The 27,025-nt window shown below is 42.6% G+C and overlaps 1 protein-coding gene across 3 annotated transcripts in view; it reads left to right on the forward strand.

Annotated features, from left to right (window-relative positions):
- TAFA4 (TAFA chemokine like family member 4) overlaps window positions 1–27,025 on the forward strand; it is a 148,017-nt gene that overhangs the window by 41,342 nt on the left and 79,650 nt on the right. For all 3 annotated transcript variants that reach the window (XM_070576855.1, XM_070576856.1, XM_070576857.1), the window contains exon 3: window positions 4,744–4,859. In XM_070576855.1, the coding sequence (XP_070432956.1) occupies window positions 4,744–4,859 (116 nt within the window). The remainder of the gene's footprint in view (window positions 1–4,743; window positions 4,860–27,025) is intronic.

Genomic DNA, 27,025 nt, shown 5'->3' on the forward strand with positions numbered 1-27,025 from the left:
ATATGGAGGCAGCCCAGAGATTAGCAGGAAGCTGCTACCGTCCCAGGGCTGGTGGGACAAGGGAAGGAAGTGGTGTTTGCCAGCACCTAAGGGAAGGGACCCTCAGTGGGAGCAGGAACCATAGTTGGCCCTTCTGGTAGGAACTGGCACCATGGAGGATAAATGGCCACTTCACAGATCCTGCCCAAGACCAGAGAGGTTGGGGAGAGATACCCTACCTTTCTCTTCCACCCTCCAGGCTCTAGCCAGTGACTCCTATTGGTTAAACCCAGCCAGGAGCCAGCTGATTCAGGAGCCTGGGAAATGCAGCCTACAGGGGTCACTCAGGGGAAGGGGAAAGAATGGATCCGAGGGCAAAACAGGCCCAGGCTGGGATAGGGTTCATACTTGAAACCTCTTCCCATGACATTTTAATGAGCATGGCAAGGGCTTTTTATACCTCCGAGGATGGGTCCTCTCTTGAGGATGACTCCCACAAATTATGCATATACCATGGAATCTTCTGTTTGAAGATGGACAGTAATGGACACTATGATGCACTGCCCAGATCTGCATTCAGGAATGAAGGATTTATTCCCTCAACTGTTGGGAGTACTGCAGAAGGTGGCCTACAGCTTCTCTGAATTGTCCTCAAATCTCAGTGGCTCAGTGGGACCACTGAGAAGAGGCATCTCAGCTTTGGAACTCTCTATAGAGTTTTCTGAGGCCTTTTCCTCCTCTCTCCTGCCTTCTTCCCTCCTCTCCCCTCCCCTAGGCAGTGTCCTGAGAGCAGCCCTTAATTAACCTCCTGCTCACCAATTTCATGTCAGAATTGGCTTCCTGGGGAACCCAACCTTTGGGACTCAGATAATCTCAGATTTACTCTCCAAATTTGGTAAAATCCATCCAGACAAGTTTAGGTGATGCAGGGACCGATCAACAGATGGGAACTGAATTTCACTCGTACTGTAGGTGACAGATTATAGCTCACCTGGAAGACCTGGTCTGAATTTAGAGACTCTACATTGGATGGAACATTGTGCTTAGAGGCCAGGGGAGCCAACCCACTAAGCAGTAACAAGTGTTTAACGATGCCCAGGGGAAGACAGAAGAGTTAAGAAGCCAATAGGAGGCCTGGGCAGCTGGAAATTTGATTAAGAACAAAGAGGTGGATTTCACAACCAGGTTGTGTCAGATGGTTTTAACGAGAGAGATCAGCTTATACTTGAGGGTCTCAGTTTGCTCATGTCTCAGACAGCAGATGGTGGATACGTGGACTGGGCAGGGACCCAGTTGACCTTTGTAAACCAAATATGGGGATAAAGTTTTGTGAATGGATTGTTTTCCCCTTTTTGGTAGACCGAATTCTAGGATGGCCCCTAAGATTTGCGCCCTCTCATGTACACGACCTGTGTTAGCTCCTCCCCTTGAGTGTGGGCAGGTTTGTGATTATGATCAGGTTATGGTTATATGGCAGAGTTGAAGGATTTTGTAGATGTAATTAAGGTCCCAAATACACTGATGTTGAGTTAATCAAAAGGGAGATTATCCTGGGTAGGACTGACCTATTTAGGTGAACTCTAGCAAGGGACTGGGCCTTTTCTGGAAGAAGAGATTCAGACTGAAGGGGCCTGTGGAGGGGCCGTGTGGCCAAGATCTGAATGCCACCTCTTGGAGTTGAGAGCAGTTCCTGGCTGACAGCAAGAACCCAGGGACCTCAATCATACAGACCCAAGGAGATGGATTCTGTCAGCAATCTGAGAGTGCTTAGACGCAGTCTTCCCCGAGTTGAGCCTCTAGATGGGGACACACCCAGATGTGATTTCAGCCTTGTGAGTCCCGGAGCAGAGGACCCAGCTAGACTGTGCCAGACTTCTGACTTACAAAAACCATGACATAATACATTCATGTTGTTTTAAACTGTTTGGCAGTTTGTTACACAGCAATAGAAAACTGATACTCCGTTTATCTGATTCCTTAAAATTCTCCCTTTTTGGGCCACTAATTGCTGCAAATTGGAGGCCAGGGTGCCTGATCCAGCCTGCAAAGCAAAACAAATGGAATTAGTTGCCAATGTATAAAGTGGGCAGATTGCATCTCAGAATTCAGTTTCTCTTGAAAAGCTAGACCTCGCATCCCTGGGCTCACGTTTCTGCACTGCGGTCACAGGCTGGGCTGGGAGCAGCTGCCCCAGACGGGTCTCCACGATCCCTGCTTGTCACCAGTGCCGTTGGCCAGCCAGCCTGCTCATTCCCTTCTAGGTATTTGAATTTTTGGCCCTTGGGTAAGAGAGAGAAGGCTTTGTAACAGTTAGATCAGTCACTGATGCTGGAGTTAACAACTGGAATTTTGAAACGCTACAGGTGGGACAGAGCACCTCATTCAAAAATTCAGCAAATGTGGAATTTGGAAACTTTTTGCTTTCCCTAATAAGTGATAAATTAATAGTCAATTCCCTAAAATGACGACAGAATTAAATAATAGCACCTCAGTTCACGTAGGCCCTGGATATTTTCTTTGCCACTTTTGAACTGCTTCTAGGGTTTCTATGTCCCATGAGTGTGCCGATGGGGGGGAGACCGATGAGAGACCCAATGTTTCTGATGCTTCTGTGTGAGTTTAGAATGCTCGGGATTTCCAAGGTGAAAGGCAAAAGGAAGCTAATGCTTTGTGTCCCCCCTTTTTTTGGGGGGGGGGGAAGATTAGTCCTGAGCTAACGTCTGCTGCTAATCCTCCTCGTTTTGCTGAGGAAGACTGGCCCTGGGCTAACATCCGTGCCTATCTTCCTCTACTTTCTATGTGGGATGCCTGCCACAGCATGGCTTGCCAAGTGGTGCCATGTCTGCCCCAGGTATCCAAACCAGTGAACCCCAGACCACTGAAGTGCAACGTGCACACTTATCTGCTGCGCCACTGGGCCAGCCCCTTTGTGTCCTTTTTAAAACCCTGTTCTTCAAAGGTGATCTTAGAGCCTTGCTTGGCCTGGCTGCTTCAAGGGCAGATTGAGTCTTAAATCAATAAGCAATATGATACCTTTTCAACAAGATCTATTTGACTAAATTGTGAGAGGCTGAGAGAGAGGGCCGGTGGCAGAGCCTGCTCCCAGGAGAGTGATGTGGGCACTCGGTCCCTGAGGCTGTGCTTTCCCTCAGGCGTGGATTCAGGGCTCTTTCTGAGGCGCTGCTGGACTGGCAGCTGTGGGCTGTTAGACCCTTCGTTCCAGGACATCCTCGGGAGCTTTGCCTTTAGTCTTACCAGAACAGGAATCCAACCCCACGGGCCGTGTCTTTATCATCTGCCCGTGGGTATGTTTATACATCCTGTGTATATAAAAAGGGGGCTCCTCTGATCCACTGTGGTGGGTCGTATTATAGACACCATGAGACACTTGCAAGGCAGAACCTAATGTCACTGGAGTTTCCATTGCCGAGTGCTCTGACTTTTGCTTGAAAAAATTAATTAGAAAAAAGCAAACAAAAAAGTTAATCAAATTCTGTCTAATTTCCCTATAATATCAGAAAATTAGGGGGCAATGCATTTTGGTATTTTCCTTTTATTTATTCTTTTTCGTTTGTTTTAGAATAGACCACCCAACCACATTTGGGAACTGAATTGTCTTTGAGCAACTATTTGGATATTGTCCATCCATATCAAGTTAAGTTTATGGATTTATTTTCCAGCTTTATTGAGATACAATTGGCACATAACATTGTGTAAGTTTAAGGTGTACAACGTGTTGATCTGATACATTTATAAACTGCAAAATGATTACCATCATAGTATTAGCGACCACTTCTATACGGTCACATAATTACCATTTCTTTTTTGAGCTGAGAACATTTAAAATCTTAGCAACATTCAAGTACACGATACGGTATTATTAAATACGGTATTATTAGCTATAATCACCATGCTGTACTGGAGATCTCCAAACTTGTTCATCTTATAGCCGGAAGTTTGTACCCTTTGACCAACCTCTTCTGATTGCCCCCACCCCCTAAACCCTGCTAACCACCACTCTACTCTCTGTTTTTCTGAGTTTATCTTTCTTAGATTCCACATAGAAGTGATATCATATCCTGATTTGTCTTTCTCTGTCTGACGTATTTCACTTAGCATAAGGCCCTCAAGTTGCATGCAAATTGTTGCAAACAGCAGGCTTTCCTTCTTTCTCATGGCTGAATGATGTTCCATTGTGTATATATACACACACCACGTCTTCTTCATCCCTTCATCTGTTGACCTCCATATAAAGCTGTTTATTTTATATTCACCTGTACTTGCCTGTATTCCCACCAAACTTTGAGGTTGGTTTCATAAACTGCGAAGCCAGTCTTTCAGGCTAGAGAGCCTTAATGTACAGTCAGAGAAACCAGGAGAAAGCTCTTGGGCTGGATGTGAGAATTTCTGTGGTTTCTTTCAGAATTCAGCTCTAAGTGTGTAGCTTTTTAATTTCGTGATATACAATAGTATATAACCCCCATGTTCTATCAGGGCAACTCAAGCTATGCCCTGGGGGTTCATAAATAGACTTCTCACCGAGGCATGTTGCTAAATTGGGAAAGTCTTAATTATAAAAGGTGTTTATTGAAAATTGGGTAACGCACAGTACAAATAAGGTTTGATTGGCCCGCAGTTTCCTTGGGGGAGAAGTCCAGCACCAAGCATCTCCCGCTGCTTTCTCCCACCTTCCCAGGATCGTGTTTGCCTCGTGAGCCTCGCCTCACCCAGCCCTCACTGACTTGCGTCCTGCTCTCTCTCCAGGATGAAAGTCTGTGCTAAGTCAGTGTTGCTGGCGCACTGGCTCTTTCTGGCCTACGTGTTAATGGTGTGCTGTAAGCTGATGTCTGCCTCGAGCCAGCACCTCCGGGGACACGCAGGTAAGCCCCTTTAAGCTCATTATGCGCCGCTGAGATCAGTTAATAAAACCCTTTCAAACGTCAGAGTCCTCATGTTAGACACAGGTAATTGACAAGAGCTTTTGATGGTGTGTAAATAACCAGAGGAAGCATGAAATACAGCAGAGTAAAGCAGGTCAACTGTTTGATGCTTAAAGAGTGTTGTTCCGATGTTTTTAAAGGTGTTCTCCAGGTTTTTCTTTTTTCTTTTCTTTTCCTGAGTGCGCTTCCATTTTTGTAGTGTTGTTTTCAAGGAATCTCGGAAAACCAGCAGCACTTTGTGTATATAACTCCTCCAGCTTCCTTTGAAGGCAGAACATCTTTACTGATAAACTTACATTAACATTTATAGGGCTATAGCTTTCAGGGAGCTTTCAGATAATTTAAGACCCTTTTAAGGTACGTGGAGAAAAGATGGTGAATGATTAAAAAAAGAAGAAAGAAAGGAAAGAAAAGAAAAAAAAGCAGTGGTAATTTTTGCATGGGGCCTAAAATGGAATCTGTCTAAAGTTTTAGAGAATCACTCTGATCATTTCTAGTAAGCCCTTGTCCATAACTTTGCCTATTTCTGAAGAAAGATTAAAATAATCAAGCGTCTCTGGGTGGGTGTGTGTTTCTCTCTCCCTTTCCTTGTTATATCTAAATTTAAAGTGACACAGACTTGGAAAGTCCCCAGTGAATTGTGTTTTCCTGAATAATTCATATTTGTCAGCAGACTTGTACCAAACAATTAATTTACCGTCTCCGCTTCGGTAATTGGAAGGGTGGCAGTGCCGGGCATGCTTTGACTTTTTAGGGAGAGAGTGAAGCTTCAACCCTAAACCGTGTGTGTGTGAGAATCGTAAAGTCTGTTTCCCAAACATCTTATATGTGGAGAAGTTTATTGGCTGTCTTTCCTCTCAGTCCTCCAGCAGGTCCTGCTTTCCACTGAGTTATTCTGATATTTTAAGGTTAAGACATAATTTTAGGCTTAAGATGATTTTTAAAATCTCTCATGACTCAGTTTTCCATCCTCAAGCGACAGTTTCAAGAAGACGAGAAAAATAATGATTGAAATTTTAATGAATCAGCATAAAATCAATACCATTTGGCTGCTGTGAAGCACCCACGGCTAGTTAGTTCTTGTGCTGTGCGTGTGTGGATGAGCTTGTTCTTGAGGATGGAGTGTTTGAAGTCATTAGTCTTATGTGTTTCATACACGTCTTTTTTCTTGGGTGCAGGTTGAGTCAGGATAGCAATCAGGGAAAGCGTTTCGGTTGGGTGGGTTATCAACAGATTTCTGGATTTCCAAGAACTAGGTTTGAGGGATTGTGTTGAAAAGTGATTAGAACTTGAAGGAAACAGAGGATGCGATGGAACCTTCAGTTTTTTGTCTGTGCGACAATCCTCATTCCATACCGTAACCCTTTGCATTTGGAAAAGGTAGAACCATGGGGATAAATCTAAATTAAAATTAGAATTGTATACATAAGAAATGTGGACAGTATCTTCATATAAGCAAAGATTTGACAGTAACAGGGATGGTGAGCACAGCTTTGGCAAATCCTGCTAAAAAAATGAAATTTTCATCTCAGAATTTCTAGGTGATTTTATTTGGATTCTCACACTTGTCCTCTGGTTTTTCATTTCTCTTTGGCTTTTGGGGGTTCCTCCAGCTTTCATCTTTGGAATTTAAGACCCCGTCACCCCTCATCTTAACAACCATCAAAGGAATCAGGACTAGTTCCTGCCTACAGGGGGCTCTGTTCTCTCGCTGAGGCTGCATGCTGCCTGGAGAACATCTTCACAAAGTCCCCTTTGTCTAACAGCAAGGACCTCCACAGTAGACTTTCTGGCCTTCTGCTGACAGTGTACCTGTTGAGAGTATGGGCTCCTGAATTCTACTGTGAAGTCTTACTCACCTACAGGTTTCTTAAGCTGTGTCCCTGATGCCTGGAGTATAGTGGATGCTAAATGAATGTTTATTAATATGCTGATTAATTGCCCATTTGTCACTATATGATCAATAAGATAGTTTTCTGCTGATGGTAAAAATTCCAAACAATAGAGACAAGCGTGAAAGATATCCTCTTAATTTAAAAGTGTGGACTAAGAACAGTTTGGTGGATACCAGGGGAAAGGTGGGGTGGGGGGTGGGCACAAAGGGTGAAGTGGTGCACCTACAACACGAATGACAAACATTAACGTACAACTGAAATTTCACAAGATTGTAACCTATCATTGACTCAATAGAAAGAAATTTAAGAAAAAAAAAAGATATCCTCTTAACTTTTTGTTGACTATTGTGTTAATCAGGGTTCTCCAGAGAAACAGAACTGAAGGGGAGGAAGAGCTTGTCTTCTTCCTTCTAGGTCCCTCTGTCTGGTCTAAGAATTAAATTGACATGAGTCAGAATAACAGGAGAAAATCAAACAAAGTTTAATAACATGCATACATGGGAGAAACCCAGGAAAACTGAGCAACTCACCAAAATGGCCAAAGCCACCACCTTAAATACCATCTTCAGCTAAAGACAAAAGAGGATGTTGAGGGTAGTGGTTTGGGACTTCAAAGGGGAGGTAGGCAATTTACGTGGAGATAGAAAAGCATGTGTTTGATAAACAAGTGTTTGCTGGGCCATCTATAAACACTGTGACCCCAGAGATAGAACTTTGATAAAAATGGGCTTAGCAAGGACCCTCCCAGTCTACCAATATCCAGAGTTATCTATGTCTGTCCTGGGACAGGCTTTCTATGTTGAATTCTTTTAGGCAGTTAGGGAGAAGGTCAAAGTTTCCGTCAGTCTTTTGTCCTTAAAAATAATGAAACCAAAGAGAGACATTTTGAGGTGGCCAATTCTGATCCCCCACAGAACCAAAAGGAGATAGATAGATAGATAGATATTTATTTATTATAGGGTATTGGCTCACACACCTATGGAGGCTGAGAAGTCTCATGATTTGCAGTCTGTAAGCTGGAGACCTGGGAAGGCCAGTGGTGTAGGTCTGAGGCCTGAGAGTGGGAGAGCTGATGGTGTAGATTCCAGTCAGTCTGAAGGCCTGAGAACCAGGAGCACAGAGGGCAGAAGATTGAAGTCCCAGCTCAACAGTCAGGCAAAGAACAAATTCAGCCTTCTTCTGCTGTTCTGTTCTATTCAAGTCCTCAAGGGATCGATGGGGCCCAGCCGCGTTGGGGAGGGCCACCTGCTTCACTCAGTCCTCCGATTCAAATGCTGTTCTCTTCTGGAAACACCTCCACGGCCACACCCAGAAATAGTGTTTAATCAGATATTTGGGCATCTAATGTCCCAGTCAAATGGACACATAAAATTAACCATCACACACTATTCTTCTAGAAGAAAAGAATGTATATACCAGTACGTGTGTGTACATATGTATGTGTCACTCTACACCCCATTTTGATATTTTTTTCCATTTAACAATAGAGTTTAGAGGTCTTTTCATTTGAATACTTACAGAGATGTGTCACTCTCGGTAACACTGTGTAGTCATCTATTGTATGGATGTACCATAAATTCTTTGCTCACTCCCAGTTTTGGTGGATTTAGCATGTTGGCTTACTTATACAAATATGTGTATCCTGACTTCAGGTGAATTCCTTGTAGTTAGATCCTCAAAGTGCTTATGAATGTATTAGAGAGAGTAGGCTAATTGCTGTAGCAAATAGACCAGATATGCACAATGGCTCAAACAAAAGAAGTTTTATTTCTTGCTCAAGAGTCCTGGGTGAGTAAATATGTCAGCCAGATGATCCTCCTCTACTGCATTCTTTTTGGATCCATGGTAGATGGAAGCTCTGTCATTCAGCCTGTGGCTTCCAAGGTTGTTCCGGAGAGGTCTCATTCCAGCCCGCTGGAGGGGAAATGAGCATGGAGCAGCCATCTGGGAGGCGCTCATGAGTGGGGCCAGGATGTGGGCTGCCTCACTTGTGTCGTCCTGCCATTGGCTGGGGCTTAGGCCATGGCCACACCTGCCACAGGGTGGCTGGGAACGCTGTAGTCGGGGGTCCAGGTTGAAGGAGAGAATGTGAATTTTGATGAGCAGCCTCTGACACGGTGCATTAATGTTTTAAGAGCGTCACAGCGCCCTCCAATACATTTGCACTTATATGCTTCCATCAATGGTAATAGATGATAATAGCCCTTTCCCCATTCCCTCGTCAACTCTGGGTGCCATCAAGTTTTAATTTTTTGCAACATAGTCATGAAAACAGTTGTCTGATTGTTTTCACTTGCATCTCTTTTTGACTAACGACTCTTTTAATGTGCTGGTGGACTGTTTTGTTTTTCTTTGAGCTATTTTATCCTGTACCCATTTTTCTCTTGACTCTATTGATTGTTTCCTTGTTGATTCGTAAAAGCTCTTTGTAAATTGAGGACACTTTGACCTTCCCTTTTCTTGTTGCCTCATGCTCCTCCTTCCACCACTCTCATTCCAGTGAGCTGTGTATTCCAGGCTCTGTGTGTGTGTATGTGTGTGTGTGAGTGAGTGTGTGTGAGTGGGATGGGAAGGGGGATGAGGAGTGCTGTGAACTTTCTCTCACGACCTTCAGGAGAAGAAAGTTCATGACCCTTGCAATGGCCTGTGGAGTTGTCTTCCCAGAATAGCTCTCAGCTGATGGAAGACTCAAAGGTCAGAGCCAGTTGGAGGCTGTGTGCTGAGATGCTGAGAAACTCTGGTCAGACTTTCACTCCACGATGGGTGTACCTAAGCAGAGCGAGCTGCAGAGAGTTAACTGCAGAAGCCTGTGTGTGAGTGTCCAGAAGGGCTCCTGACACTGTCCCAAGGGCTGTGTGGTTAGTGCTGGCCAATTAAAGGAACTGCGGCCCTAGGAAATGCTAGTTCGAAGTTTACTGGATGCTTTTAAGGGCTTGTGTTAGGGGAGTGGCTTGTTGATGGTTGTGTATAAACAAGGAGATATTTACAACCGCATCTCCACCCCACCCCTCTAAGATAAGACAGAGGGGAAGAAGTGGGGGTTCACCCCCACTTTGGGGAGATTGGGTGTTAGGTGTGGATTGAAGTTTCATTTTAGTTCTAGTATTGAAAAACAAAACAAAATAAAAACCCACCTAAGTTTTCACAGGACGGGTGGTGGGAATCCTTCTTTAAGGCAAATTGCAGTGATAAACTTCCCCAAGAGTCCAGAGGTAGTATTTTTTTAAGGAATGAGAAAACACTAAAGACCACCTTCGTTGTTTTTAAAATTCTCCTCATGTAATGATTGAGTGGGGGACCACTTGGACTTCTGTAGCCTCAAGTCGTAGAGAAGGTGAAGGGGCCGTTGGTAGGTCAGTTTCTTTTAAAAGGAAGGCAGAATTAACTCTATCATTTCTTCAACTAGCAATTTGTCCTTTTGTTCCTTTCTTTCTTTTTTTTTTTTTTGTCCTGTAAGCAGCATCGTTTCCCCACAAGAGGGCAGCAAACGTAACGAAGTGGAAAGATGCTGGCAGTTTCAGACACTTGACTCTTGCGGAATTGATTGTTTAGGGATCTTTATGAAAGTTTCATCCGATGTAGACATGATGAGTTTGGGACACAAAGCACCTACCTCCTTGAGATTTATCCCCGGAAATATTTGGACACTTCAAAAAAATATAAATTTTCCTTTTTGAAGACAGAGTGATAGCTATTTTTCTGAGGTGTCTCAGAGAGTTGGGAGTTTGGGTGCTGCCTGTTTATAAGTTCATTTTAATCTCCCAGAGAGCTTTAAGTATGACCTGGTTTGGGGTGTTTCAATTCCACCAGATGTTTTGGTGCTAGCTGCTATTTAATACAATCTATTTCAGTGCAAAGCCTCCTATTTAGTGTATTCTGTCCAGATGTAAAGGTTCTGAAACTCTACAATGCACTTGAGCATGAGGCAGTAATGAGAATCATGAGTTGGGGCTCTGGTGTCAAACATAATCCTGGTTCTGCACATCCTGGCTGTGTGACCTCGTCCAGGCCACTTACCCTCTCTGAACCTGCATCATCTGTAAAAATGGAATGATATACATGCCTACCTTATGGGGTTATTGGGATGACTAAATAAGAAAAACTAAGTGAAGGGATTAGCACATAGTAAACACCCCCAAAATGGTAGCTATTTTCATATTTAGAGGCATCCGGAATGAGGATTCTGGAAACTTTCATATTCAAGGAATGGTTGAAGACTATGGGTATATGTAGGGAGAGATGATCAATGCCTTAAGGGGTTGAAGCTTCATCGCATGCTAGAGAAAAAGATTTGTTTTTCATTGTTCTAAACAGCTGACTGTAATGAAGAGAGTTGCTTTATAAAGGCAGGTTTCAGCTCAACGTTAAGAAAGAGAGGAGGGATTTCTAACAAACAAGGCTTCAACAAGCTGGGAGCAGAGCGGCCCAGGGGTTGCTGCGAGCCCTTTTACCTCCTGGCCTTCAGGCAGTCTTCGGTACAGGGGGACACCTCACTGATCAGGAGCTGGGTGGGTGTCAAGCAGTGTGAGTCTGAAATCTCTTGGAACCTGAGATTTCTCCCTACTTGCAAGCAACAGGCCGGCTGGTCACAGTTTCCTGGAGGCTGGGAGATGACGTGAGACCCCTGGGTCAGAGACAAAGGATTTTATTCCTCACGGCACAGTAGGCAGCATGAGCATCAGGTTTGCTTCACTTCTCCTTTCACAGTTGGGCTACTTATCAAACCTCTTTGGGACTCCATCTCTTCTGGGTGGTGGGGATAAGAAAAGATAAAAATAATCTTCCTAGGATAGTAATGGTAATGAGGCATGAGTTAGTAGCTAGAAAGTGGTAAGAATTGTGTTTGCCCAGTAAGTGCCCAATAAACATTAGCCGTGTTTGAGATGTGCCTTTTCCTTTTGAGTGTATTCTGTTTTGTACTGCTTTAATTTACGGAAATTTAGGCTGTTTTCTCTGTTATAAATGATAACGCAAAATGCGAATGTGATTGTATGTTTTCGTGCCATGTGTTATCTTTAACTCAGGATAAATTGTTTCAAGAGTAGTTTTTGCTTCTAAGTTTGGGCCCATGTCTCTGTCCCCTGTGATGCTGACATTTTGTAGGAATCCCACAGATACATTTGATTGGAAGAACTACTTCAGGCCTGATTTTCCATTAGAAACCTCTGTTTCTTTCAAAGATAACAGTGGGGTGGGGAATATAACTTCTACCATAGGAGTTTTTTGTGAGGCTTAAATGCGATGTGTTATTTGTGAAAACTACAAATAATGAAGCTGCATGTGGAAGCTGCCGTTTTTACTTTGCAGACTAAAATGAATTGTACAGATGAAAAATGATTTGCCTGCATTGCCTGAGTTCCAACACTAGGGGGCAGGCAAGGCTTAGAAGAGTTAAATAGCAAGAAGCAGGACTCGCTGCGCTGTCCAGTAGAAATATACTGAGAGCCACATCTATAACTTTAAATGTTCTGTAACCACATTAAAAAGTAGAAAGGGGCCGGCTTCGTGGCTGAGTGGTTAAAATTCCACGCACTCCACTTCGGCAGGCTGGATTTGTGGGTTCGGATCCTTGGCGTGGGTCTATTCCACTCATCAGCTGTGCTGTAGGGGCATCCCACACACAAAATAGAGGAAGATTGGCAGGGATGTTAGCTCAGGGCTAATCTTACTCAAGAGTAAAAAGAGGAAGTTTGGCAATGGATGTTAGCTTGGGGAGAATCTTCCTCACCAAAACAAAAAAAAAAGTAAAGACTCAAGTGAAGTTAGTTTTACTAATATATTTTATTTAACTTTATATATCCAAAATATTGTTTCAATGTGTGGCCATAGGCACGTTTCAAGTGCTCAATGGCCACATGTGGCTAGAGGCTACTGTAACAAACAGCACAAGCTAACGAATTGGGTCGTCACATTACTTTCTGAACGATTAGAATTATGAGTTATTCGTATTTTCATGGACCAGTCATAGGGCATGATGTTTTATCTCCCTTTATTTCACTTAGTTTCTTTTTATATTTTATTTCTTTTTTTTCCTAAATGACTACTTCTAAGTGTAAGGAAAGTGCCATGCAAGTGGGGTTTGTAGCCTCCAGTCATAAAGATTGGGGAAAATGGTTCTGTTTCTAATGAACTGTCTATGTGATCGTTGTTTGCAAGAGCATATTTTTAAGGAGAGAGAAATGGTGAAATAATTTGAAACAGAGAGGGGGTGTGTGTGTGTGCGCGTGATTACTTTAGCCATTAAGTTTTAAAGTTGCTCCCTGTGAAGCTTCTTTTGACCCATAACAGTATTTACCCACTGAAGTAAAATCCGATGATACAATTTTTTTTTTTTTTTTGCTGAGGAAGATTTGCCCTGAGCTAACATCTGTGGCCAGTCTTCCCCTATTTTGTATGTGAGTTGCCGACATAGCATGGCCACTGACAAGTGGTGTAGGTCCACGCCAGGGACCCAAACCTGGGCTGCCAGAGCAGAGTGTGCCAAACTTAACCACTAGGCCACTGGGGCTGGCCCTGATGATATAACTTTAATATGGTTTCTTCCATAATTGTCCCTGTCTTCCTCCTTCCTGCCCCACTCCCAATGAATGGTTACTTCATTAACTGTGTGCATGTATTTCTATTTAGGCAACCCCCAGGAATATCGGCTTTTTATTATTATTATTATTAAAAAAGGATGTGGAATGGCCATTAAGCCTGTGTTTTGGTAGTGATTGAAAAGGCATCTCTATGAGGATACGTACTTGATTCTCACTGCAGGGAGCTTTCACACTAAAAAAGCAGAGGCCCCAGCACAGCTGGGTTGCATCTGGATCTTGCAGCGTGGAGCCCAGGCAACTGTGTTATGTAACAGCTGCACTGGAGACTATTCAGACCTGCAGCCAAAGATGAGAACCACTGATTCAGAAGAAAAAGAAATCTGAAATCCGACACTAGCTCTTGTCAAGCTGCAGTTTGATGCGAGTGGTGGCGAGTCTCCGTTTCAGCCTCGCTTTGCTGGGCTGGGCTGAGGAGAGGTGTACTTTCTCCCTGTAGCCGTGACCTCCGTTCCACCTCTTTGGAAGGATCATGGAAGTACTTAGTCATGTTGCCCTGGCATGGCCATTCCTGGAGGCTAAAAGCCTCTCGCGTGAGGAATTCCATTGACCTCCTTCGTACCCTACATTATTTTTCTCCAGTGCCATCTTGATGGGCTCATCATAATCTTGGCATTTAATAAGAAGAGAAAGGAACAGATTCTATGAGGCATTAATATTCGCCCCTTCTCATCTCCTCGGCTGCAAGTTCAAGTCCCAGTGCCATCGGCAAGGTCAGCTTTGCAAAATATCTGACCAAGGAGCCTGCTTCGCATCCTTTTTTGTGAGAAGGGGGAGTTGTTTCCCTGACAGGGGAGGAAGGAATCTCAGATCCTTAAATGAGCTTGTGCACCATCTTTCTCCAGCCTCTTTTAGAGCCTTTAAGGCAGAACAGGCTGAAGACTTCTCTGGGTAGTTAGGAAAAAGATTCTCCTTGACTTTGAGAAGAAAGTTTCTCTTTCTTCTTTCAAGCTATGTACTTAAACTCATCTAAACAAAGCCTACGATTTGGGGTTTAGAAAGTCACAGGTCACTGTCTCACCTGCCTGTCAGTGCTCTACAAGGAAATCAGAATCTTTTGTCCCACATAAGGAAAATAAAATCATTGGTAAAATGAATCAGGAGAGGTAGAGATGGGGTGGGAAGAAAAATGAGGTGGTGTGTTTTCCTGGTCGTTGCGTGGATGCCTGCGGTATTTTGGCCCATGTGGTGATCTCAGAATAGCATTCTGGAAATAATAGTAAAAACCCCGTTAAAAAGGATTAACTGATTGTGAGAAGGCTGTGTGTACAGTAGTTAAAAACAGTTCCACCGCCGATGCTGTGTGCCATCAGTGGTTGTGTTTTAGGGAATATCTGAAAGCAGACAAGAATGGTACCCAATTTAAACAGAACTAGGAGGGTCTGAAGGGGGTGCGCATCTCCAATGGGGCTCTCTTTTCCTGCTTCTTACCTGTTGTGGAGAGAGTCATGGGATCCTGGAGGCACAAAAGGAAACAGCAGAGAACTTTGTTTCAGGGAAAAAAATATGGGCATGAAATGAAATAAATGAGTAAGTCCACAGTATGGTTAGAGGCAGGTCATTTTTCTGTTGTTGGTCACTGATGTTGCATAGCACCCCGCTGACGGGCTGGAAAGAAATACCAGCAATCCAGGGGTGTGGGGGACTTGGACAACTTGAACTTGGTCATGAATGAAGGAGTGCAAAGTTAAGATGTGTGTCGTCTTCCCCCAAATCAAACAGAGGTACAGACTTTGTAGGAAAGCATTTGCAAGGGATGCTGGAGGGCACTTCTTTCGGGAGGAGCTTTGCTTTGAGCCTGAGACGTGAACACGCTGCTGTGTGCTCTGCCACCCCCTCCCCAAATGTCCTGTGGTCATTTATGGATTTTGAGAGATGCGTCAACCAGTTGAAGGTGGTGTTTTTTAACTGGGGATGTTACATGTGTTTGAGCTCTTGCTGGTCAGTTATATCTGAAAGGAAATAAAAGTCAAGTGAGAGAGCAGCAGTCAGCATTTACTATTTCTCTAGGTAGTGTACATTTAGGGCACCATCTAGAAATTTGAAACATCTGCAGAATGGCCAGCTCAGCATTTTGGTTGCCAGGGCTGTGAGTGTGTGAGTGTGAGTGTGTGTGTGTCTTCTCCTGAAGAAAAATTAATGTGTTCATGTCTCCAGGTGGGAGCAAGGTTATCAGCCTGTGCTTGTCGCCTGTGTCGTGCTGATCTTGAATCTATTTTCCCATGAGCCTGACTTGCGACTCTTGGGTGTGTGACACGTCAGAACCTGGATTGTTTCTCTAAGTCACGGAAACTTTTATCTGAACCCTATTAATTTTAGAATTTGTGATGATCCTGAAATGTTAGGGCTGACATTTACCCATGTGTGGTCTGTGAAAAGAGATTTGCTAAGCAAACAAATAGTGTAAATATATTTGCCTGGGAGCTGTTTAAGTTATCTTAAAAAAATTGTCGAGTGCTTTTGGAAGCATTTATTCAACATGAAAGAAAAATGCTTGTGTCTTTGCTGTGTAAAGTCCTTGCTGTGTGAGTTATTATTTATTCAATCTCTCTGAGCCTCAGTTTCTTTTTCCTGGAAACAGGTGTAACAACAGCCCCTGTCTCAAAGTGTTTTCATGAGGTTTAAATGAAATAGTTCATATAAAGGGTTTGGTATTATGTTTGGAACTTAACGCATTTATTTTAATTTTGTTCTTTTTAACAGCTTTATTGAGACGTAACTGACATACAGTAAACTGCAAATATTTAAAAGTGTATAATTTGATGTTTTAACATATATACACGCCTGTGAAACCATCACCATGATCAAAATACTGAATATACCCATCGCCCCCCGGAAGTTCCCTTCTGCCGTTTGTAATTGGTCCCTCGTGCCCCTTCCCCCGTCATCCTAAGGCGACCACTGATGTTTTTGTCATTATAGAGGAGTTTGAATTTTGTAGACCTGTATTTGGGTGGAATCATACCGTATGTACTCTTTTTTTGTCTGCTTTCTTTCTGCATAGTTGTTTTATGGCTCCTCCATGGTGTTGTGTGTGTTGGTAGCACATTTCTTTTAAATGCTGAGTAGTGTGCCATACACCATTTGTCCATTCACCTGTGGACAGACATTTGGGGCGTTTCTGGTTTGGGCTGTTACCAATAGAAGTGTTATGAACATTTGGTACATGTGCTTGTGTGGACATAGTCTTTCATTTCTCTTAAGTAAATACTGGGAGCAGAGTGACTGGTTCATATGTAGATGTATGTTTGATTTTTAAGAAACTGTAAAATTGTTTTCCAAAGTGGTTGTACCAGCTCACACTCTCACCAGCAAGGACAATCCCAGTCCCTTCATGTTCTTGTCAGCACTTGGTATGATCTGTGTTTCTAATTTTAGCCATTTCAGTAGGTGTGTAGTGATATTGTATGGTGGTTTTAATTTGCATTTTATTAATGACCACTGACCTTGCATATCTTTTCATTTGCTGTTCTGTGTATCTGTGGGAAGTGTCTGTTCAAATCACTTGCCCACACTCAGCTGCACTCCTAAGAGAACTGACAACAGCCTTGTAGGCCTGAGGCCTATAGCGACTGTAAGCCCCTGAGCCTAGCAACAAACTACGCTGGGTACCAGCCCAATTAAGAGGAAAACTGCAATAGGAGTGTGCTGATAGACTTTGTAGCCGACAGTGCTGAGGCTCCCCAAACTGGATTTACAAACAGCTGGCCAGGGAAGGAAAGATGAGACTCCCTGGGTACCTGCAGTGGGAGCAACCCTGCCACAGCAGAAGGACACAAGTAGCCCACAAAGAGGTCAGTCCTTGTTCTATGGACTGGTGAGGAGAGGGAAGCACACTGCTGGGCCTCATAAGGCATCTCATACATAAGGCCACTTCTCCAAGATCAGGAGACATAGCCGACTCACCTAATACATAGAAATGATAACAGAGAAAGAGGCACAATGAGGAGGCAAAGGAATATTTTCCAAGCAAGGGAACAGGACAAAACCCTAGAAAAAGGACTAAATGAAACAGAAACAAGTGACCTACTCGACAAAGAGTTCAAACAAAATACCATGAGGATGCTCACAGATATGGGGAGAAGAATGGATGAACACAGTGAGCACATCAGCAAAGAACTGGAAGATATAAAAAAAAGCCAAACAGAAATGAAGAATACAATACTCGAAATGAGAAATTTACTAGAGGGACTCAATAGCAGAGTAGAGGAAGCAGAAGAATGGATCAGCGAGCTAGACGAAAGACTAGAGGAAATCACGCAAGCAGAACAGAAAAAGAATTAGACAGAATGAGAACAGTGTAAGGGAACTCTGGGACAATATCAAGCATGCTAACATTCGGATTCTAGGTGTCCCAGAAGGAGAAGAGAGAGACAAAGGGGCAGAAAATTTATTTGTCCAAATAATAGAGGAAAATTTTCCTCACCTGAGGAAGGAGACAGATATCCAAGTTCAGGAAGCACAGAGAGCTCCAAACGAGATAAACCCAAAGAAGCCCACACCAAGACATATTATAATCAAAATGTTCAAAATTAAAGACAAAGAGAGAATTCTAAAAGCAGCAAGAGAAAGGCCACAAGTGACATATAAAGGGAAGCCCATCAGGCTATCAGCGGACTTCTCAGCTGAGACCCTACAGGTGAGAAGAGAATGGTACAACGTATTTAAAGTGCTAAAAGGAAAAAACCTAGAGCCAAGAATACTCTATCCATCAAGGCTGTCATTCAGATTGGAAGGAGAGATAAAGAGCTTCCCAGACAAGCAAAAATTAAAGGAGTTTATCACCAAGAAACCAGTTCTGCAAGAAATGCTGAAGGGACTTATTTAAGTAGGAAAGCAATGACCAGAAATGGAGATAAAAAAAGTTATCAAAAAAACAAAACAATGACAACAAAAAACCAGGCAATAAAATCACTTGTAAGGTAAAAATATAGTAAAGGTGGCAGACCAACTACCTGTGAAGATGATATGAAGGTTAAAAGACAAATGTACTAAAATCACCTATTTCAATGATAAGAGGGTAATGGATGGACACACACTAAACAAGAGACTATATATGATTGCAAAAACATATAATGTGAGAGGAGGGGAGTGAAAAAGTAGAGCTTTTAGAAAAAGGTCAAGCTAAAGAGTCTATCAACTCAATATAGACCGTTATATGCATAGAGTATTAAATAGGATTCTCATGGTAACCACAAACCAGAAACCTGTAACAAGCAAGAAAAAAAGTATGACAAAAGAAATCAAACATATTACTAAAGATAGCCATCAAACTACAAGGGAAGAGAGCAAGAGAAAAAGAAAGGAACAAAGAAGAACTACTAAAACACCCAGAAAAAAAAAAGTGACAAAATGGCAATAAAAAAAAATCATTTGCCCATTTTTTAAAAATTGGGTTGTTTTCTTAATATTGAATTTTGAGAGCTCTTTATATATTCTTGATACAATTCCTTCATCAGATAAATGAATTGCAAGTATTTTCTTCCAGTCTATTCATTCTTTTAACAGTGTCTTTTGAAGAGCAAAAGTTTTTTGTTTTGGTGAAGTCCAGTTTACCAATTTGTTGTTTTATGCATTGTGGTTTTGATGTCTTAGAAATATTTGCCCCTAACGCAAGGTCACAGAGGTTGTTTTGTATGAAATGTTTTAATTTTGGGCTTTACACTTAGCCTGTGTTCCATTTTGAATTAATTTTTGTGTATGATGCACTTAATGCATTTTTACTAGGTAAAAAAGTTATTGCTCATTATAAATTCCCCTTTTGTTGCCTAGGTGAAGTTGCTGAGAGTACTTGAAAATAATAAAATCATAGATTTATTTTTAAATGACTTAAGCATTTTAATAAGCCAGATTGATATTCCCACACTAGTTAGTCTGAATTAGTGAATTAAAATAAAAGTGTGCAATAATTTAAACAATACAGCTTTTCAGATAGGAATATTTCCAACAGATCACATCTGTGGAGCACTAAAAAATGAGAAAAATTCAAACCTGGAAGCCAGGAGACCAGCTTTTCTTCCAGACTTGGGCAATAACTATTTGCGTAGACCATGATAAATGGTGTAATCTCTTGGCCTCAGTTTCTACAGCTGTAGAGCTCAGAATTTTTAAGTTCACAATGTGAGACAGAGTTTTACGAGTCCCCAATCCATCCTGGTACCAATAATTGACTACATTGGATAGATGTCCCTCATCTGTATATATCTCATTTTTCGAGCATGTATCGATCGCATTTTGATGGAGAAAACAGAGACTGATTTGAAGGGCTTTGACTTCCTATTAATGCTGTGTCATGCGTGCATTTTCGTAATCAAAGAGTACAACAATGCAACCACTCTCTGATGGAAATACACCGTGAACTTTATTCTTCCTAGTAAAATGTGTTTTTACTCATTTTAACTGGGGGACCTCCAGCTAAATGATCTTCTGCTCAGGTTCCTTCAAGCTTTGAGATGTGAGGCCATGATGTAACAAATTGGCCACAGTTGTGGCTAGTGGGTTTCAGCACAGCTGAGATGCCAGTTTGTTCAGGTGGTTCCAGCCCGAGGTGACTAAATGACTCAACTCTGCTACTGGGCCCCTGACAGCGTTGCTCACCCTGCTCGATCAGTGCCATTGGTGGCTCAGAAGGCGGCATGGGTGGTAGATAGAGTGATGTGTATCACTGTTAGAATATATTTGTAGTTCAGGCCCTCCTGAAAGGCAGAGTCTGAGTATCCTGTTCTATGTGCCAGCTCAGAAACTCTCAGGAATGTGTTAATAAACTGGGTAATTAGGGTAACAACAAATATCCTTGTAAGGACTGTCATCTGTTCCATATGCTGCTATATGTCTCTTTTGACTAACAGCTACATGTCTACACACACACACACACACGTGCACATGCCATAGGTGATATTTACAGATTGCTTGGGTTCTTAGAGTATTTTAATATAACTGATTTCCTTTGTAATCCTATGAATTTTATTTTATGCATTTATAATATTTGTTCTGAGAGGGAGTTCATAGGTTTCAGCATGGCGAAAGAGGTGAAGAATTGCTGGGAGTGTGTGCAGCTATGTCTTGGCCTTCCTGCCCTTCTTAACCAGCCCCCTAACTTACTGAGGGTTGCTGGTAGCACAGGCGTCTAGTGGCATCATCAGAGATTATTTCCCCACCGGGAGGTGGTTTGATTGCCACGTAGGAAGCTGCTCTGCCTCAGCCTCAGGTGTCAACAAAGAAGCTTATCCCGGGGACGCTGGGAAAGGGAACAGAGGACAAGCTGGTCAGCAACAGGCAGAAGTGGAATCACTAGCATCCGTCTGCAGTGTTGGGACATGGAGCTGCTGTGGGACCCATTTAGGACATTAGGAAAGTTTTCGTTGCAGCCTCCCCCTGTCGTGTGTCCGGTAAATTGAATCTCCATTACTTATATTTGTCTTCTCAATCTGCATTTCCAGCAGGTGGGAATCCAATGACAGGTCACAAATGGCTTGATTTTCAGGTGAATTCTGATGTCACTTTCTCCCCATTTGTGGAGAGGGGAGTAAGTGAATACCTGGAAACTTCGAGGGTGGTGGTATTTTCACTGAGGGTGCAGCGCTGGACCATGGGGAGGCAGGCTCACTCCCCTCCAAGGCAAGTTGAGCTGCAAGTCCTTCTGTCTCCCAGCATCCTGTCGGGGAGCCAGCGCCTTTGGAGCTTTCATTGCGTGAGTATGAACATCATCTGTGGCCTTTATCATTGGGTGTGGAAATGATTTGTGTCTGTCTCTTTCCAAGTCAAGAGTTCCTAAAGGATAGGCACAGGTATCTTATTTTTGTTTCACAAGGTACCTGGCACAATATGATTAAAAAAAAAACCTGAATGAATATTGAATATAATAGGATATTTTCTCTCCTAAAGTAAAATTCCCCAGGGCCCGTCATCTCAGCTTTTCAGAGTACAAGTGAGAAAGATCTTCCTATTAGTCCCTGATGGGGAATAATGGATGCCCCGAGACTCCACTGGCTGCAGAGTATTCCATAGTGAACCCCCACCGCAGGCGACTTCTTCGTTCTTTAAGACTCTCGGCTTGCTCCAGCTCTCCACTATCCCAAAGCAAAAACAAGCAGCAACAACAAAAATGCATCGGTGATGATCCATGTAAATGGCCCTGTGTGGGTCTTTTTGGGAATCTTCCTGGGATATACTGATGGACAGGAGGCGTTGTTGTGGGGGAAGGGAGTTCCTGTTTCACATTAGAGAATTCTAGCAGCTGGCTAGCCACAGTGGCGCTTCTCCTTTACAGTCCTAGAAGCTGTTTGGGAGAGGTCTTCTTTGAAAGGAAGGAATCCAAAGACAAAGATTTTGGAAAATACTTTCCGCGCTTCGCTTGATCAGTTTCAGGGTCACAGCCCAATGATTAACATGCGATTAGCATATCGGGTCAGGGACCCAAGTGCTAAATAAGTACTTGTGGACTTGGACTATCTTTTAGAAAATTCTTTACAACTACAGGATTCAAGCATTCTACATCCCTATTAGACATACAGTTTTAATTTTGGAGTATTCTAAGAAAACCTGATGCTAGGCATGCCTATGTGGTGGGTATTTGCCCCTGTGGTTGAAATATTCGATTCTCCTTTTGCTAGAGTCACACATGTCCATCCACACCGGTTGGTGAGCTCCCCTTGCCAGACCTGTTTATGGGCCACTGTCTTGGTCCTACTTTCCCTGCTCGGATGCAGTGCAATTCAAGGTTGATGCATGCTTGGGAAGTTCTCTGCCTAAATTATTTCCATTATTTCCTGAGTCTCAGTCCATTAACCAACTTGGTCAAAAGGCCAGGAAGAGAAATGGCATTCTCGAAATATTATTAGCATTTTGCAGTGAATGCTAACTACTGTACATTTACAGCCGATTAAGTTTTGCTCTCTCTATTTTATTGTGGATTATGACAGGGATTTTGAGACTGAGTTCTGTTAAATAATAAATAGAACCAGCAAGGTCATTTTCTACCTGACCAAAGAAAAACTTTGCAGCAAGAAGACATGAATTAAGAAACAGGTTGAGATAAGTGTCTCAGAGAGGAGGGGTTCAAGTTTTTCAGAGCTGCTCAAACAGATATTTGCCATGAAATGTGAATAGTACCAATTATTTATTATCAGTGATTTGATATACTCTTTTCCACCAAAAGTTTGGTTAAGGTATGGTTTGAAGCAGAGGTCTTAAAGTAGTGGCCCACAGGTAATTTAGGCCCACAGATGTGTTTTGTTGGGCCCAGATTATGTTTAAAAAGTGGGGTGTTTTTTTAATCCTTTTTTTTTGGTGAGGAAGATTGGCCCTGAGCTAACATCTGTGCCAGTCTTCCTCTACTTTGTATGTGGGACACCTCCACAGCATGGCTGACGAGTGGAGTAGGTCTGCATGCAGGATCCAAACGTGGGAATCTGGGCTGCCGAAGCAGAGTGCACCTAACTTTAGTCATTCAGCCACGGGGCCAGCCCCTAAAAAGTGTTTTTAAAATTGGTTTCATTGTTTGAAAATCACAAGATTCCATACAAAAATCCAAATTTAGGGTAATTCTGGGTTTTTATTTCTGTGCTGCAATAGTTTGCTGTAGCTGACTGCAGGCTGCCCTCAGTAGACAGGGCATTTCTCATTCTCTGTGTCACCTGCTTCCCTCACTTATGTTGACTCTCTTGGCCCTGCAGTATAAGCAATTGAGTTTGAGAGCCTTAACTCACATGTTCCAGAAGGAAGATAAAAATAACTGAAAGATTTTATTTCAAGTTTCAAGCGTCTTTGTCACTTTATAGCACAGTAGTTAAGAGTTGGGGCTCCTGAGTTAAATTTGCCTGGAAACGAGTGCTGATTTCTTCCAGATTAGCTGTGTGACCTTAAGCAGATTACTTAACCTCTCTGAACACCAGTTTCCTCAGTTAAATGGGACAGCAGTTGTATCCGTTTTATACGGTTGCTGTGTGGATTCCATCTGCATCTGTGTGGATGTGCATCTCTAAAAGACAAACACACATGCCCCACTTAGAATAGTGTCGAGTTCATACTAACCCATCAAATATTTTTATATACAATTTGGTTGAAAAAGAACATTTCATTGGTAAATAAAAGGATAATTTCTCTTCCTTTTCCTGTCAGCTGAGAAAGGCAAGAAGTAATAGTGTTGCTTCACGCAGGTGTTCGTTAAAATGGCAGGTATGCTAGGTTGATGGTATTATTAACTCCATTCTAACATTGATAACTGTGAAAAGGAAATTGTGAAAGCTGATGGACATTATCCTGTTCTTGATACCCTTCCAAGTGGCGGGACTTGAGGGGATGGTACGTGTGTAAAGGATGCTGAGCATTTCCGTGGAGCATCTTGCTCATCGGGGTGAGCCTCGTTTCTTACCCGTGAAGTGGATGGCTTTAAGGGGTGCTCCGTGCTCCACCTGCGGAGATGGAGATGAGGCCGTGCTGACCCAAGGGAGCGGGATCTGGCGGTCCACAGAGGGAGGAGAAGCCCGTCCCACTGGTTGGAGGCCGTGTCTTTTGGTGGTTGGTGTTGGATAAGCAGATGGAGAATCAGAAATCAGATTTAAGTTAGTGCATGATGGAACGAGATGGAGATAAATTGGCCTGCTCTAGTCGTTACATCCTCTCCTGACTAGAATCAGCGTTTCATATATTGTATGTCTTCAGCTAATTTGGCTTTTCCCCACTCCCTGCTTTTTTTTAAAAAGGCTATTGGCTTCCAGAGCTATTTAGCGCTAAAACTAAGTGCTATTTCTGAGTGGTTTTTGTCTCTGGAGCTATAACACTCAAGGAAAATTAATAACATTTAACTATAGTGTGTGTTTGTATATAAAAATATGTACTATAGTTTGTATATATAACTATAGTTATACATATAAGTAAATGTGTGTGTATTTACATTTTACAATGTACTTCTATATAAATTATTTCTAAGTGGTAAATTAGTAAAGCAATCATAGTATGTAAAGCCATTTTTAATTTCAATGACTTGAAATAATTTTGATGGCAATTAAAAGCATTATCTGAGTGATTAAAGGTTGCCATTCATGGGTTCTCATTAGCTAACATCCAACATGATTTCTTGTTTATCTTATTTTTCAAAGTGGTTCCATACCTTAGGGTGCAGGCATTGTTTTTCCATCCCTGCGACGCTCTGTGTATGCTTAATGTGCTTGGCCAATTGACAGGCCACGATGTTCCTTTATTAAGAGGGACTTTGTCCTTTAGATGTGTTGTGTTATTTAACAGTTGTGCCACCAGTATATCTGAGTTTTCAGAAATGGCTCCGTGGCAACATTTTGACAGTGGACGAATTGGAAGAAATCATTGAATGCCGTTGTGAAAGGGAGTCTGGTTGCCACGCTCGGAGTGTATAACAGGTGCATGGAAGCTGATAACAAGATGCTCAGGGAAATTAAGTTTAATTCAAGAAGAATGTTATTTACATGATGCTGATTTTAATTACTAGTAATATGTCGTTAACAGGCAGTGGGCCAATCCTCTTCCCTGTGCGTATGTCGTTTGACTTCCTCCCCAGTCCTGGAGGTCTGTGGTGTTATCCCATCTTATTTGCACTGAGGCTCAGACCTGTTTAGTGACTTGCCCAAGGTCACACAGCCAGCAGGAGGTGGAGCTGGGGCTGGAATTGCACCAGTTTCTCTCCAGAGCCCTTCTCTTTCCCCTCCCACCACAGCGCTTCCCCAGTGATGTGTTTCGTTTCTGTGTTGTGGTTCTCAGAGCTGCCCGTCCCTGAGAATGAGTGAAGGATAATTATTACTTTTCCATCCATACGAATGCTGAAAAAGATATCTTGGGTTGAGTGACTTTCCCAGGACCGATTGGTGCTGGGAGTGAAAGTGGAACCATAATATCTGTTTTCCAGCTCGGGGTTCCTGCCTGAGCGCTTCTCTTATGAGTTAATTTAAAAACCGTGTGAAGGTCACTGCTACATATGGAGGCTGCAAAATCTGCTACCTCAAGAGGCTGCCTAATGGGTTGAAAATATAGGTCAAGAGAAGTTTCCATAAGACTCTGGGAGAACGTTCCAAGAGGGAATAGTCGGACAAGCTAGGCGTGCTTGGGAACATCTAATCTTGGGAGAGGGATGTTGTGTAAGGCAAGCGTGGAGGCTGTCTTATTCCTCTGTCCTGGGTCAGACGTGGACGCTCAGAATGAGCCTCTATTTTTGAATTAAAAGATGACAAATATTTTCAATCATTCAAAAAGATAAAGCTGCCTTAGATCTGCCGTCCTCTTCTCCCAAGGTCCCCCTACCCAGTTTTCTCCTCAGGGTAACCACAGCTTTCGATTTAGTGTATTAATCAGTCAGGATTGTGCTCATCTGCGTGTAATCAACTAAACTTAACCAAATCAGCTTATTTTTTTTTCCCTGCTAACAAGGAATGAGGCAGGGGAAGGGAGGGGCAGGCCAGAGCTGGTACAACTGTTCAAAGACTCAGACTTCTCCCTTTCTGCCTCACCATCCTTAGTTTGTGACTTTTATTCCCGTGGTGGCAAGATATCGTGTCTGCATTCCAGGCAGGAAAAACAGGCGCATGGCAGCTAATTCTGGTCCCTTTTGTCAGGGAAACAGTAGCTTTCCTGGTAGCCATGCCAGTGAAATATGCTTACATTCATTGGGCAGAACATTGTCACATGACCATTTTGGGGAAAAAAAATCCTATTTCTGATAGGAAGATGGGGTGAAGGGATGTTGGGTTGGCATTCACAGTGTTCGCTTATCCACTCAGTCTTTTTCAATGAACTTATGTACATGTCTATGTACATATAAAACCTCTCTGTCCCTTTTTGAACATAAGTGACATCTACTCTAGATATTGTTTTGCAGCTTTTTTTCCCCTACTTGTCAGTTTATGTTAGTAATTTGTTGGGCTTCATTATAGAAATCAGAATGTCTTCCCATTATAAAGCAGAAGAGTGACTCAAGCTGTTCCTATCATATAACAAGACTTCGCTGATTTTAACCATTTTGCCTAGAACTCCATCTACTCTACATTTTAGTTTCCTTTTTTCGTAAATTAAAAGATACAGAATATAATCTAACTCTTTGGCATCAGCTATTTCAGAAACATCTAAATTTGAGTTTTGTAGTAGCATCCACACCGTTCTGTTGTGACAGATTCTTTTCTTACTTAGTTTTCATATAGTCATGTGTTATTTATCGTTGTCAGTGTTGTGGCCTCTGAGGACTTTTATTCCTCTGTGGGTTCAGGACCAAGGCTGTTAGGATTGTATGTTAACTAAGAGTGAACTGGTGTGTGTCCGGGTAGTTGTAAGTAAAATGCAGAGATTTTGTGCTGGGCGGTTCTGCTTGATTCTTGGAGGGCTTACCTGGTTGGAGAATGCTTCTTGTTCTGTTTTTCAAGGCTGTGTTCCAGAAGCTTGAGGTTGTTGGAAAGTGGACTTTTGTGAAGGTGAAATTGTTGTTCAACTTTCTTTGAAAGTTGGTTAGGAAAAGAAACAAACCAAAACCCCACAAACAAGCAAAACCAGAGAGAACATAGTGAAGGAGTCCAGAGAGAGGCAAGGGTCATTCATTCACACAGGAAGCCTTTAATCATGTATCTGTGCCTCACTCCATGAAGCTGTATGAGATGCC

Source organism: Equus przewalskii, chromosome 15, assembly GCF_037783145.1.
Source record: "Equus przewalskii isolate Varuska chromosome 15, EquPr2, whole genome shotgun sequence".
In the NCBI taxonomy this organism is placed as follows: domain Eukaryota; kingdom Metazoa; phylum Chordata; class Mammalia; order Perissodactyla; family Equidae; genus Equus; species Equus przewalskii.